The sequence below is a fragment of the Phacochoerus africanus genome, chromosome 15 (genome assembly GCF_016906955.1).
Source record: "Phacochoerus africanus isolate WHEZ1 chromosome 15, ROS_Pafr_v1, whole genome shotgun sequence".
Taxonomy (NCBI): domain Eukaryota; kingdom Metazoa; phylum Chordata; class Mammalia; order Artiodactyla; family Suidae; genus Phacochoerus; species Phacochoerus africanus.
Genome location: NC_062558.1, coordinates 132,888,433 through 132,903,447, shown reverse-complemented (window position 1 = coordinate 132,903,447; position 15,015 = coordinate 132,888,433). Strand labels below are relative to the sequence as shown.

General features: G+C 45.8%; 1 protein-coding gene across 1 annotated transcript in view; it reads right to left on the bottom strand.

Moving 5' to 3' along the window:
• ACADSB (acyl-CoA dehydrogenase short/branched chain) overlaps positions 1-14,997 on the bottom strand; it is a 42,068-nt gene extending 27,071 nt beyond the window's left edge. Inside the window, exon 1 of the mRNA XM_047759390.1 lies at positions 14,832-14,997. Coding sequence (XP_047615346.1) covers positions 14,832-14,873 — 42 coding nt within the window. The 5' untranslated portion in view covers positions 14,874-14,997. The remainder of the gene's footprint in view (positions 1-14,831) is intronic.
• Between the last annotated feature and the right edge of the window lie 18 nt (positions 14,998-15,015).

Below are 15,015 nucleotides of genomic sequence, written 5' to 3'. Positions count from 1 at the left end.
GTCTCATAATTGTTGAACAATCTTCAAGTTTACTCAGCTGAATTTGATTTTTTAACATTAATGTAAATCACAAAATCAGAACTTGTAACACAAGTTCACTTGCTACAGCTGGCATTTCATCCTCCTCTACATAAGGCTGGTTCAATTTCATTTTTATATATAAAATAACATGCACTCTTTGCAGTGTATGGTTTCATGCGTTTTGACAGATGCAAAGAGTTGTGTATCCAACACAAATCTTCACAGAATAGATCCGTCCCTCCCCAAAATCTCTCATGCTGCCACTTGGCAATCAAATCCTTCCTCTATTTTATTGGAAGTACAATTAAAACTCTAACCAAGAATGTGCCCAAGGATTACCTTTTGAGCCTGCATTCACAAGACACACACACACACACACACACACACACACACACAGCCTCCTCCTCAGTCCCCTTTCCATTTTCTGAATTATTATCTCAGAGCACTCAATGCTTAACACCTCACTGGGGTTATGACTTCTAGAGAAAATAAATGCCAACAAAGGGGAACCACCTCAACTTTTGGCCACCAAACCCATACATAGTCCTGCATCACACCCGTCTATTTCTTCCCTCCTAAGAAAGGCCCATTCTCTGGATCCCATCCCACCTACTTTGGCAGGATTTCAGCCATATTTTTGTCTTCCCAAGGTTTTCCCATTTCTCCCTGCTCTAATTCTGACGGGAACCATCCTTGAGCCACTGGGGATCAGCCTCTCCCTCCTCCCCGCACAGCCACAGGGTATCTAAGAGTCGCCTAATTTGCTGCCTCTATCTCATCACTCATCCGCCCACCCCAACATGACTGTGCCCCCACCAATCACCAGGCTCTCCTCTCTAGGAGATCAATCATTACTATGCTTTTCAGAATTCAGTTTATTCTCTGCAGCATTCTTGGTTCAGCTGAACACCCTGTTTGGCTTCAAGAAGACTGAACTCGGAGTTCCCGTCGTGGCGCAGTGGTTAACGAATCTGACTAGGAACCATGAGGTTGCGGGTTCGATCCCTGCCCTTGCTCAGTGGGTTAATGATCCGGTGTTGCCGTGAGCTGTGGTGTAGGTCGCAGACGTGGCTTGGATCTGGCGTTGCTGTGGCTCTGGTGTAGGTCAGTGGCCACAGCTCCGATTCGACCCCTAGCCTGGGAACATCCATATGCCACAGGAGCAGCCCAAGAAATGGCAAAAAAAAAAAAAAAAAGATTGAACTCAAAGACCCTGGCCAAGACAAGAATCAGCAGACCCTACCACGGCCCCACCCATCTCATTGCAACACCCCCTCCCCCACCTTGAACAACCTGGCCTACTCCTTCCTGCCCCTATAAGGAAAGGTATGTGGCCCACTCCTCATCCCCCCCATAGGGCCCTTATATGCCCCCAACCAACCAGCAGGTGGATACAAGACCTCTCCTCTCCCTGGGTATAAAAACGCAGACAAGACCACATACTCTGTGTTGGCTCTCATCTTAAACTCTTCTTTCTATTTGGCATCAGCTCTCCCTGACTATCAGGAAGTCCTCCTGCTACGCTGGCAGCGTCTCTTATCTCAGTAAACTCTACTTTTTCACACTGACAAGCATCCAAAAATTCTTCTGACCCTCATGCACAGACCACGACACCCCCTCCTTCCAGATGCTCCATCTCCAACTCCCAGGACACTGCTGTCCTCATTCTCCTCCTCCACCTGACCCTGGAGTGTGAGGGAAGCTTGGCAAAGGCTCTCCCAGAACCAGAGGAGCCAAGCTCCTCTTTCCGACTAGGCCCCAACTTTGGGCTGAATCCAAGACCCTCTCAATCCAGTTTTAACAAGAATCCCGCTGGATCAGATTAATGAAAATCCCCTATACTGGGTGTCTGATCACTTTGGTCTGCCTTCAGCAAGATCCTGTAGGGGGTGGGTTCTTATTCCTGATGTTTCCTCTTTATAATTTTCCAACCACTGCCCCCCCCCACCCTCACCACTTCATAGCTAAAAATCTCTGCTTGTCTTTGGAGTTGACCTTGATCCCATGTCCTTATTACAAAACCCAGTGCAGCAGTCCCTTCCAGAATAAAGTTTCCTTACCATTTAACAAAGATCATGAATCAGTTTTGTTTCGTTTTTTAAACAATCTTTTGGGGGTGGGGAGAGGGGAATGGACAAATAAAGGCTCATACTTTGTGGGTAGAGTAAAAACTGGTATAATCACTATTCAGCAAATCCACCTGAGTTCATATGCACAAGTACACACATGCAAAGAACGCTATGACATCTGTAATGATGAAAAATTAAGAATACGATTATCCATCAACTGAGGAATGTGTAAGTTGTGGTATACTGATTGAATAGAATATTTTGTTTTGTTTTTGTTTTTCTGTTTTTTGTCTTTTGGGGCCACACTGGTGGCATATGGAGGTTCCCAGGCTAGGGGTCCAATTGGAGCTGTAGCCACCAGCCTACGCCAGAGCCACAGCAACAGCAACGAGGGATCTGAGCCGCGTCTGCGACCTACACTACAGCTCACAGCAATGCCAGATCCTTAACCCACTGAGCAAGGCCAGGGATAAAACCTACGTCCTCATGGATGCTCATATGTTAACCATTGAGCCATGACAGGAACTCCCTTGATCGAATATTTTACAGCAGTTAAAGTAGACTAGGATTTATCCATAATGTATAATAAATATAATAGTAAGCACAGAAAGCTATCTGCAAACGGACTTGTTTAGGCAGAGAGCATTTATGTACTCCTTAAAAACACACCAAATTCTAGTATACATTCTCACTGACACACACTGATGTAGTTTAAAATCATAAACAGGAAGCATACGCTTCAGCTTCAGGAGTGCGGTTTCACTGTGATTTCTTTGGTGTTATGATCCCTACTCATCTCGTGGGAAACTCACAGAAGTTAAGGTGCACTGAGTAATTCAAGATGGAGTCACAGAGGACAATGTGGACACCCAGCTTCTTAGGGTGATAAATTAAGTGGTAAGGAATTTGTTTGGTGCAGTCTGAGGAAAGACATCCGTGAAGAGAAGAACCAACTGATGGAGACAAGATCCCCTGGGCTGTAACCATTACATGGACAGGGAGAAGCCTTAGAAAGAACACTGAGGAGACTCGAAGGCTCTCAGCTGTTCAACCCGACCCTGTGCTGCTGAGCTGGCGCAGGAGGATGCTGTCGGAGGCCCTGCTGGAGCGGAAGACAGCGCTCCCCCACGCTTTTCTGGAGACGCATCCTGGACCAGGACTGCCACTTGCGCCAAGACGCCTCCCTCCTGGGCTTCTCCTGGGAGGACTTGTTACCCCCTTTTCCAGTTTCCCTGCTTCGACTAACCTGTGTTGGGTGCTAACTGTGTATAATAAACCAGGTGATGTCAGCTACGTTTTGTCTGGTCTCCAGTGCCATGATCCACACCTGGCCTCGCCACTGGGGCCCCGGGTGCAGGTGACCTTTGTGGGAGTGCAGGGGTCATGCAGAATGGTTGCATTTCTTTTTAAAAAATAGCAAATGTGGGTTGTGTGTAAATGGGTACCAGTTATTTTTTTTCCCACACTCTTCTGTTATTAGAAATATTTAATAATAAAAATTTTGACACTAAGACTTTTAAAAATGCATAAATGCCCAAACCACGTGTTCTTTGGGTTTTCAAAGTAGGATTGTTTTTAAAAATGCTAGCTATAGGTCTTAAATAATACGTGCAGCATCACACTACAGACAGTTTTACGATTTCTTCAAAGCCTGACTGCCAAATACAGTTGCACATGATTAAACTAAAGAACTGGCTTATTCTGGAAATTTTTCCCAATGACTCTGTTAGTGTCTTTGACATGAGTGCTCCTGAGATTTAAATCAGGGGATGTCACTCTTAGCACCCAGATCACCTCGGGGAGCTCAGGTAAGAAGAGAAAATTTCAGGCCCACCAACCCAGACTCTGATTCAGCAGGCTCAGGATGACGCCTGAGCTTCTGCATTTCTAATGTGTCACCCGGGCTGGACCCTGCAGTTCACATGCTTGACTCTGGATGTAACTGAGCAGGGCCCTGGGGTCTCCTGGGAACAAGCCTTGTCTGTGTCCCCCATTTCTTTTTCAGGAAACAGGCTTCATTCAGCCTCCCTGAACTTTCCTGAGGTCCAAAGGGCAGGTTCAAACAGTTGCTCATCAGGGAAGGGAGGGGATGCAGAGATCGGGAAGGGGCTGTCCAGAGACAAGAGTGCAGCCTCCAGGCAGGATCCAGGTTCCTCCTAATACATCTTTGAGTTCTCCCACAGAGCCAAAACCCTAACAAATGGAAGATGTCAATGTAGCACTCTTCATTCCAGAAGAAAGATCATCAGAATCAACGCTGGGACCACCTAAACATCAGCTTTGAAAAACAATGCACGCTTGCTTCTACCCTGATCCTCATCGGTGACCCTATTTTCTACTCCCAAACTATAAAGCCACCTCCCATTTGCTCCCAAAGAGGTAGGACACACATGACAGTCTTTGGGGCATTAGCCGGCTGTGACCCTCCTTTGTCTGGCAAAGCAATAAAGCTATTTTTTCCTCCTTCATCCAAAACTCTTGTCTCCGCATTTCTACTTGGTACCAGTGGACAGAAGCCGAGTTTCGGCAACATGGGAGAGTAAAAACTTTCAAAAGCCACCAAGATAAAGGATCCCTGGCTCCCCTTCCATCATGCCTGCACGTGTCTGACTTAAAACTTTTTTTGTTTTGAACTGGTAAGTATGCTGAAAAAAGCTGTGGTCCTGTCCCCATTCAGGCCACTTTCAACCTCCCCCATAGAGGAGCTTACATCTTAAAAAGCTTATATGGCTTATATAAGCTATCAGCTAGAGCTCATGTATCTTAGAAAGCCTTTATCGTCTTATATTATTGTGGTATTCTTCACATATGAGTGTAAGCAAATAGAAATATAGTTGCTTATTTTCCTCCTGGGCCTTCTAAAAGGTGGCATCCTCTGTACCCTATACTTTCTGGAGATATTCCACATCAGGACCTAGAGGTATCCTCTCTCATTCCCTCTTTTGGGTTGCAAAATAGTTCACTGTGTACAAGAATGCTTTTTTTTTTTTTTTAAATCAGGCCACACTTTAGGAGGTAAGAGAAACTAAGCAAGGTCACATCACCAAAGAGGCAGGGAAAGGAGTGGGGGAAACTTAACGTGTAACAGAGTTCCTTTCCTCATTCTAAGTAATGCTTGTGAAAAAAGAGCTCTTTGCCTTGAATATATCAATCCCTACCTTGACTGTGGACTTGGTTCTAATGGTAGGGGTTGGGATGGAGGCTGGGAATAACTGACGATCGACAGATTTACAGGAGAAAAGACAAAGTTTCTTCATGCTGGCAGATGTACTTTCAGGAGGCTTTGTTTACATTCAGGTAGAAAGGTTTCTTGCTTGCAGCTGCTGAATGTTCAAATGTTTTAGGTTTATGGAAATTTTCCTATCACTTTGGTGGGTTGTAATTTCCTTAGCATTGCAACAATACTGATTTCCAGGTTTCAGTGATTGTACCATTAAGATGTAACTGAAACAGAATACTAACTCAGGGAGTCCCTGTAGGAGCATGGGCTTCCCCCCTTCTTTGATAGGGCCATTGATTAACATTTGTGGCTTAAAGCCTCCAGGGAGTAACACCCCCACAGGCCTTGTTTACTATAGGGAGTGAACCTACGCCCAGATGGACAGTAATCCCTAATCCCCTGTGCCTCAGTTTATGGGAAGGACAAAGAAACTATGAGACTTACAGGACATTTCCACCCCTAGGACCCTACTGGACAAGGACTGATATGGGTAACTGAATAAGGCCAATGGGAGACCACATCTCTCCAGACCCCACGTTGTTACCCCCCCCCCAACTTTAAGGAACAAAAACCCCTATAGGACAATAGAGAAAGGGGGTCTCTTCTCCCCCCTCCCAGTAACCCTGGGAGCTATCTGCTTTCCTTTAATGAAAACTTTGCTTGCTTGCTGCCTGTGTGTTCGCAGAGTTCATTCTTTGACCGCCATGAACAAGAATCCGGATTCCAGTACCACCTTTCCAGCATCATCTTTTTGGGGGCTCGCTCAGGATCTGATCCAATACATCTGCGCTCACAAGGTAAGCGGCAACAAGCTTGCGCTTCTACTTTTTTTCAATTTCATTTGCCACTGAAAAGGAGGATGAATGTGTGAATGAGTGTGTGGCGAGTTACGAGACAAACTGACCTTCCCATTCCCTCTACTCCAAAATCTCCTCTATGTACTATAGCCTTTGTAAAATATTTGGAAAATCAGTTACTGTATTCCTAAAGGCTAGCAATTGTTAAAAGGCATGTAAGAAACAAAATGTTCCTTTTTTGTGAATTTTAAAGGGTGATAAAGGGCTTAAAATAACTTCTCGGGCAGCGGGCGGCACTGTGATAACCTCTGTGTGTGTGTGTGTATGAGTGAATGTGTGGCCTGATTCGCTTGCACTTCAGGTTCGAGTTTGTGGCTCCAGGGCCTCAGCAGCTGCGGGAGTCCAGGTGGGTCCTAACCTGCAATCCCGTGGTGACCTCACATGGCTTACGGCTGCATCGGGCTCTGAGGGTTCTCTTCCCTCCCTGCAAATTCAATCCAAGTTCGGGGCTTATACGAACCAGCCAACTGCTAAGAGGCACCTACACTCCCGAGAGGCGGGTGGTCAGGCGGACATCTGAATGGCCACCTTCTGAGAAGGGGGCACCCGCCCTTGTTTTGTCTGCACACAGGTGCAGGGGTGCACGGCGCAGGGCGGGCACATAGGGTGGGACCTAACCCAGAAATCCAGGCAAAGATTTCAAAAGGATTTTCTGGAGATTACGGTGTAAAACTAATCTGATCTTTTATCATTTCCTTTGCTATTACCTCAAATAGAGCTGCGGGGGGGGGGGGGGGGGGCGCAAAGGAATCAGACCTCCCTGAGTTGTTATCATGCCTGTGGGAGAGAAGTTAACTCGCATTCACCCAATTTAAGCCAAGTGTTTAGCCTCAGAGCCTGGGCATGTTCAGTTTTGCTTTTTGCTATTCACCTTTATCCTGGATGGAGAAATCGAGGGCAGGTTCATCCAATTTCCCTGTTAACTGTGGCTTAGGAACTTTCCTGGTATTAATAGAGGGCATGTCAGAGTGAGCATCTTGGGATTAGAAAGCTCAAGGGCAGAACCTGTATGCCCGGGTTTTCTTCACCTCTGTCCAGAGACAGGCACGGGCAGGGACGGTGGGAAGAGAGGCTATGCTGGTAAAGAGTGGTTAATTCCAGTCAGCCTGAGGTCGGATGGGACATCTGACCACTAATGTCTAGTCGCTCTCTAAGAGAGGGGACACCCTCACATAGCCGAGAAAGGACAATAGGCGCTGGACACTGGCGGGGGGGAGTCTTAGCTGACTAAAAGCAGCAATTACTGCAAAATGAAGCTTCTATAAATCCCCTCTTGGGGAGTTTTATGGAAAAGACCATTATACTTAGATAACTTAGATAAACATTGTCATCAACTTTCTTACCTCCTGACTTTTCAAAAATCTATTTGGTCTTTCCTAAAGAACTCTGTTTTTCCCACAGAATCAATTTCTCCCCAAGCCCTTTTCCCTGTTAAGTTAGGTAAATAAGACTTCAGCTACTTCTTTTGTTGGCTCCTCTATGCAGGTGAAGTAATAAACCTTTCCCCCCTGTTAATCTGTCTTCTGTCTAATTCAAAGGTGCCAGGTACTAAATCACAGAGAGGAAAGGAACTGTGTTTTCCTCCTCTACAATGGAATACTACTCAGCAATGAAAAGGAACAAAATACTGATTCAGGCAACAACTTGTCTGTCATGAGAATTATGATGAATGTAAAAAGCCAATTCCAGGGAGTTCCTGTCGTGGCTCAGCGGTTAACAAAACCAACTAGCATCCATGAGGATGCAGCTTCGGTCCCTGGCCTCGCTCAGTGGGTTAAGGATCCCATGTTGCTGTGGCTGTGGTGTAGGCCAGTAGCTACAGCTGGGGTTTGACCTCTACCCTGGGAACCTCCATGTGCCTTGGGTGTGGCCCTAAAAAGACAAAAAAAAAACCCACAAACCTAAAAAACCTGGCTTGAAGGCACTTCCCCTCTCTACTACTACTTCCTTTTTGGATACCTCCTAAATATGCATATTTTAAACAACCAGTACACAATATCCGGCATGAGAAATACAGTGTTTACGTATTTATTCATTCAGTTCTTCAAAATCATTGATATAATTCTCATAAGCCATACCAATTCCTGTAATTTTTTTTTTGTCTTTTTGTCTTTTAGGGCTGCACCTGAGGCACTTGGAGGTTCCCAGGCTAGGGTTTGAATCAGAGACACAGCCAGTGGCCTACGCCTCGCCATAGCAATGCAGGATCCAAGCCTCATCTGTGACCTACATGGCAGCTCATGGCAACACCGGATCCTTGATCCTGGCAAGGTCAGGAATGGAACTGAAACCTCATGGTTCCTACTCGGATTCATTTCTGCTGCGCCACAACGGGAACTCCCAATTCCCGTAATTTTAAAGCCACAACATTTAGTTTGTCTAGTTTTAAAGGAATTTAATTTACTCTGCGTGGGGGATGATACAGATTTTTAAAACTATTTAATTTCAGCAAATAAATGCAGAATCTCACGCAGTTATGAGAATACAAAGAGATCCCGCACACTTTTTACCCAGTTTGCTCCAAAGGTAACATCGTACAAAACTGTAATACAATATCAGAACCAGCAAATTTCCTTGAAACAAACCCTCAGCCTTATTCAGATATCTCCAGTTTTATGTGTAAATTTATACATTTAGTTCTATGCAGTTTTAGCACATGTGTGTTTTTGCATTATCCACCACCACAAACTACAGGACAGTTTCATCAGCACAAGGGTCCCTTGCGTTACCCTTATGTAACCACGCAACATCCCTACTTCCACCTCAGCTAGTCCTAACATCTGTATAATGATATCATTTCAAGATTATTAGATAAATGGAGTCGTATACTTGTAACCTTTTGGTCTGGGTTTTGTTTCTGTTTTTTGGCAGCACCCGTGGCATGTAGAAGTTCCCAGGCCAGGGATGGAATCCCTGCTGTAGTTGTGACCTGTGCCACAGCTACAGCAACACTGGATCCTGCTGTGCCGCATGGAAACTTCCAATTTTAACCTTTTGGAATTGGCCTTTTTTTTTTTTTTTAATTTTTTGCCTTTTAGGGCCGCACTCGTGGCATATGGAGTTTCCCAGCGTAGGGGTCTAATCGGAGCTGTAGCTGCTGGCCTATGCCACAGCCACAGCAACACCAGATCCAAGCCACATCTTCGACCTATACCACAGCTCATGGCAACACCGGATCCTTAACCCACTGAGCGAGGCTAGGGATTGAACCCACAACCTCATGGTTCCTAGGCGGATTCATTTCCCACTGTGCCACGACGGGAACTCCTAGACTTTAGACTTTAAGAAGTGTCAGCAAAACTTATCACTAGAGAGTTCTGGAAGTTGGGCAGGAAGACCATCTGGAAACCAGCAGAATATTAAAAGCTAGAGAAACAGGTGGTAGCTAAAGCCACAAATGAGTGTGGCACAGCTGAGGGAATGACAGCACAAGACAGTACAGGTCGGAGCCTTTGGAGAGCGTCCTAGCCCGTTCTGGGTGGATGTGGAAGAAAGGCAAAGCACAAGCAGAGGCCAGGAGGCTTTGCGACGAACATGCTCTACTCGGAACTGGAGCCGAAGCGGGAGAGGGATATCTTGGTCCTGTCTTAAGAGCAAAAGTACAGAGTTTGTGCTTTTAGAGCAAAGAAGGCAATCCCGGGGGAAGGAGAGGTGAGTGTCTTTTTTGAGATGTTCAAGGTACCACCCAGTAACCCAGGGCCAGTTTCTGGAGCAACTGGATTGAAAGTCGAGGTCAGATGTGAACTCAGTCTGCAGAACCACGAAGGAGGTTTGAGGGCTCCCTTCCCTCAGTCTGATAACTATCTGGCCCTTTCAGGTATTGGATTATGCAACGCCTGGTTTGGAATTCAGGAGTCCTGATTTCTCTTAATGATTCTTTCTGCTCCCAGCCTGGTTTCCCTGAAAAGGAGTGTGAGTCAAGGAGATGCCCGGTACCTGGTGAGGTATTGGACCTGTTTATCACGCAGCTAAAAAATAAATAAATAAATAAGTTCACTAATAATCCCCTCTTGTAAGATTTCTTTGGAAATAAGGGAAGGTTAGTCTCTGGTTTTATTTTTATACACTGGTAGTTTGGGGAAGAGAACTTGTTGACCTGGTCAAGGTCACACAGAAGGCCACAGGTCTCCTTTATGCGGGTTCCCTGGCACTGTGCCTTATCTTGGTTTATCTAGCCTTCAACTCAAGCAGTAGTTCGTTCTTCTAGAAGGTGGTGGCTAGAAGGAGTCACCCGAGACTAGTGGAAAGGAAAGGAAGGTTACATGTTTTGTCATTTTCAGCAACACCTAAGAACAGGTGTTAGATTTGCCTCAGGGATATGAACACGGAGAAGGGATATATATATATATATATATATATATATATATATAGACAGTCACAGATTTCATTTATTACAGCAGTGAGCACTAGCCCCAATGGCTCCGTCTCCAGTGAATCCACATTAACTGCTCATACAGGTGTGGTAGCTGCTGGGAAGATATCTCTTGGTAGAGCCCTAAAGTGAATATGTTTGCGGGCCTAAAAGACCACTGGTAAATTGAGGTGGTCAGCTGGTCACCGTGAAGGGGTAATGTGAAAACCACTGGGGCGGATGGACAGAGTTGGACTTTCCCTAGCCCTACAGAAGGGCTCTTTTTGACGAAATGTTGTATTTTGGATTGGGCAACTTTGAAAACATACAATGGGATATGCAGTACCTAGATCTTAAAATGGAGAGCCCAGGTTTAGTAAGAGTTCAGTGAAGGTTTGCCTAGTAGAAGATTGGGAATCCTGGAGCTATTAGGGAGTAGAGAAATAAACACTGCATAATTTAATGAACTAAAAAACATATAAACCTTGAAGGATAAAACAGCTTTAATAAATATGGGGGAGGAAAACCTTTCCCTTTCTCCCTTCCAGGTTCTTTAGCTGGTCTAATAATTAAATTGACATAAGACAGATTAACAGGAGAAAAAAAAAATCTGTACTTAAAGGAGCCCATAAAAATATGATACTCAAAGAAGTGACTGAAAAGTAGTCAGTTTTTATGCCCTTTAGACAAAGAAACAATACATCTGTGAAGAACTGCCAGGACAAAGGGGCTTGGGCTTGGGGTGGCTGACGAGGGAAGAAGTAGCAAGGTCTGTTTCTACAGCCTTCCCGGTCCGCACGTCCCCGTGTCTGGGAATGAAGATGCTTTCCACCCTCGTGGCAGGGAGAGCACTTGCACAGGGGAGATATACTTCCTATTTTCAGGGGAACAGAGGGGGTCAGTGTCCTTACTGCACTGCTATTTCTTTCTTTTTTTTTTTCTTTTGTCTTTTTGCCTTTTCTAGGGCCACTCCCATGGCATATGGAAGTTCCCAGGCTAGGGGTCAATTTGGAGCTGTAGCCACCAGCTTACACTAAGAACCACAGCAACACAGGATCCGAGTTGCGTCTTTGACCTACACCACAGCTCATGGCAATGCTGCTGAGCAAGGCCAGGGATCAAACCTGCAACTTCATGGTTGCTAGTCAGATTCATTAACCACTGTGCCACAACGGGAACTCCATGCACTGCTCTTTCTTATGTAGCTTTTGTTCAAGATGATCAGTGTGCCAACGTGGCTTATATTGAAATGGTTTAAGTGGCATCTGGGCTCTTTCAAGTTCCTTCTGCAAGCTCCTGACCATTTATTTATTTTATAAAACCCTTTGGCAAACCTCAGAATTTCATCAGCTCCTGCTGGAATCTTGAAGGTCAACTTCTATGGTCCACAAACCAGATGTGGCACAGAGCAGGTCAGGAGAGTTTACCGGGTTGTTCCCCATTCTCCTGGAGCACAGATTAGTATTGGATTACACCAGTGGTGCTTAATCAGGGGCAATTTTGCCCCAAGGGGACACTGGACATTCTCTAGAGAGATTTTTGGTTGTCACAACTCAAGGAGACAGGACAACCTCCCACAATTGAGAAATATTTGGCTTCAAAGGTTGAAAATGCCAATACTGAGCAACCCTGGTCTAGCACTTAGGAAAGAAGGAATAAAGACAATGGGAGCCCCAAACAGGGCTAGGAGTCCAGGATCCTGAGAGAGAGGAGAAAGAATCTTATGGCTGCTGGAGAAGATCTTTATGCTTAGTCTTCCTGGCACCAGAGAGAAAGAAGGATGGCAAACGAATATTGATAAGGGAACACTGTCATTTCTGTACTGATGAGTAGTAACTGTACAAATACCTGTACTTCAGTGAAAAACAAAAGGAATGTATCTGTGACTGTGGATCCTGTTTGAGCCACACTGCTACAGGAATAAGTACAGACCTAACCCCAGAACATGATATGGTCTTTTTTTTTTTTTTTTTGCTTTTTTAGGGCCTCACCCGCAGTATATTGACATTCCCAGGCTAGGGGTGGAATCAGAGCTGCAGCTGCTGGCCATAGCCACAGCAACCAGGCCACGTTTGCCACCTACACCACAGGTCACTGCAACGCTGGATCCTTAACCCACTGAGAGAGGCCAGGGATCAAACCTGCATCCTCATGGATACGAGTCGGGTTTGTTTCCACTGAGGCACAACAGAAACTCCCCATGATAGGGTCATGCCAGCTGAATTCATCCCATCCCTCTGTAAACTTATCACATCGGCTACCCTGGCATAACTATTCCTTAAACGAGAAGAGTGTATTCCTACTTCTACACCTTACACAACTCTGGAATCTCAAGCCTTCTGCTGCTTTCACCTAAACCTAAGACATCTCTTCTTTGGATGCTTAGTTCAAACCCCACCTCCTTCCTACAAGCACACCTGTCCAAACTATTAATTTACATTGGCAATACCTCATGCATGGCAATAAGCTAACACTTAATGACAGCTGACTATGCTGGGCACTACTATTTCAAGTGCCTCACAAGTATATATGAATTAATCTTCACAACGACCATGACAGAGGTACTGTTATTCTCACCATTTTACAGATTAAGAAACTTAAGACCTAAAGTGGTTAAGTAACCAGCCCAAGATTATACTACTAGAAAGTGACAGAGTCTGGGTTCAAACCCAAGCAATTAGTCTGCAGAACCTACATCCAAAACCATTATGCTACAGGTAACATCCCATCAATCATATTCGTTAAATTACGTAAAAGAGCTCTAAAAGCTACTTCGGAGGGAAAGCCACAATAAAACCAACAAATCCAAACAAAAGAGCTTTCTGATTATCTTTGAGAAAGGGAAGGTAGTAATGTATGAAGGTGAAGTTTAAAAACAGACCAGAGTTAGAACACCAGCTCTATCTCTTTCTAGCTGAGTGCTCTGAGCAAGTCACTTCATCTTTTTCAGCATGAGCCCCTGCGTCTGAAAGATTAACCTACTTTTTAGGATGTTGTGAGAACAACAATTATAAAACAGTATTAAACGGTAACCATAAAACCGTATTTCTTTGTGACAATACATTAACATGGCTAATTTCCTTAATACCGCAAGCCTGTAAAACAAACATTAATTATCTTTAATGAAAAGAGCTTTGCCTCTGGGCATCAGAGCGAAGCAGCAGAGAGCCTTTAACTCATTAAAGAAAAATGCAAATAAATAAAAAAAGCAAACAGACAGCCGAGGGAAAGTTCCCTGAAGTATAAGGACAAACGGGAATATATTCAAAAGTGTGAGTTCTGGAAAGCATGCCATAAGATTAAGATTGGCAGAATGGTCTGTAATGAAAACCTGACAAAAGAGCTGTCCAAAAATCAACAGCTTGTGTAGGTCCAGTGAGCAGTTCAAGCTCTAAGAAGTGAGAGAGGAATGGATTCCCCTGTGTAAAGAGCCCATCCATGCAATATGCTCATGTCCCAGCCAGAGATAAGGAGCAGCGTAAACTCTCTTTTTGGCGGGTCAATCCGACCCACTCCGAGGTCCGTCTCTAACTTTGGATCAGGGCCGCGGAAAAGAGGAGCGGCAAACACTGCGCGGAATGGGACTGTGCTTATATTGCAACAATCTTTGGGCGGGGAGGGGTTGGGCAAGGAAATGTAATCTTTGGGGAAAGGTGGCATTGGAGAGGTGACATCTCCACAAAATGCTTCCAAAGAGTCGAAACTCGGTGACTCCTAGGACTCAAGGCCCTGCAAAGAATACCTTGAAGCTCGAAAGTTCCTATGTGGCTCAGCAGGAACGAACCCGACTAGTATTTACGAGGACGGGGATTCGATCCCTGACCTCGCTCACTTGGGTTAAGGATCCAGCGTTGCCGTGAGCTGCACTATATAGGTCGCAGACTCCGCTCGCATCTAGCGTTGCTGTGCCTGTGGTGCAGGCCAGCAGCTGTAGCTCCGATTTGACCTCTAGCCTGGTAACCTCCATATGCAGCGGGTTCGGCCCTTAAAAAAAAAAAAAGAATATCTTGCAGCTCTGGCTCTCCCGACCCCACGCAGGGTGATTGCTCCATTCAAGAAGCTTTAGACCAGCCCCCAGCCCCCTTTTCCTCAGCTGTCGATTCCAGCTCTCCTTACGGAAAACTGAGGCCAGTTCGGCCAGAGGCCTGAAGAGAGGTCAGGGTCGGTGAGGGGGTCTGAGACCAACCCAATCGAGGGTCGGAAGTACGGGTCGGGGACGAAGACCAGGCGCCTCAGACCCGATAAGACAAGACCCCGCCGCCGAGGCCAAGGTCGTCCGGGAGCCCCAAGAAGCCCGCCGCGAGCGCACTCACCAGCGCGCTGCCGCGCAGCAGCCGACCAGCGGATATCTCCATCAGCGCACCGGGACTGGTACCTCGGACAATTTCGCAAGGCCTTGAGTAGGCGCTTCTGCTCTGCGCTCCGACGCCTTGGGTGCCGGGGACAGGTGGAGCCAGAGCCCCGCCCACTAGTCCCCGCCCCCACGGTCCTCGGTCT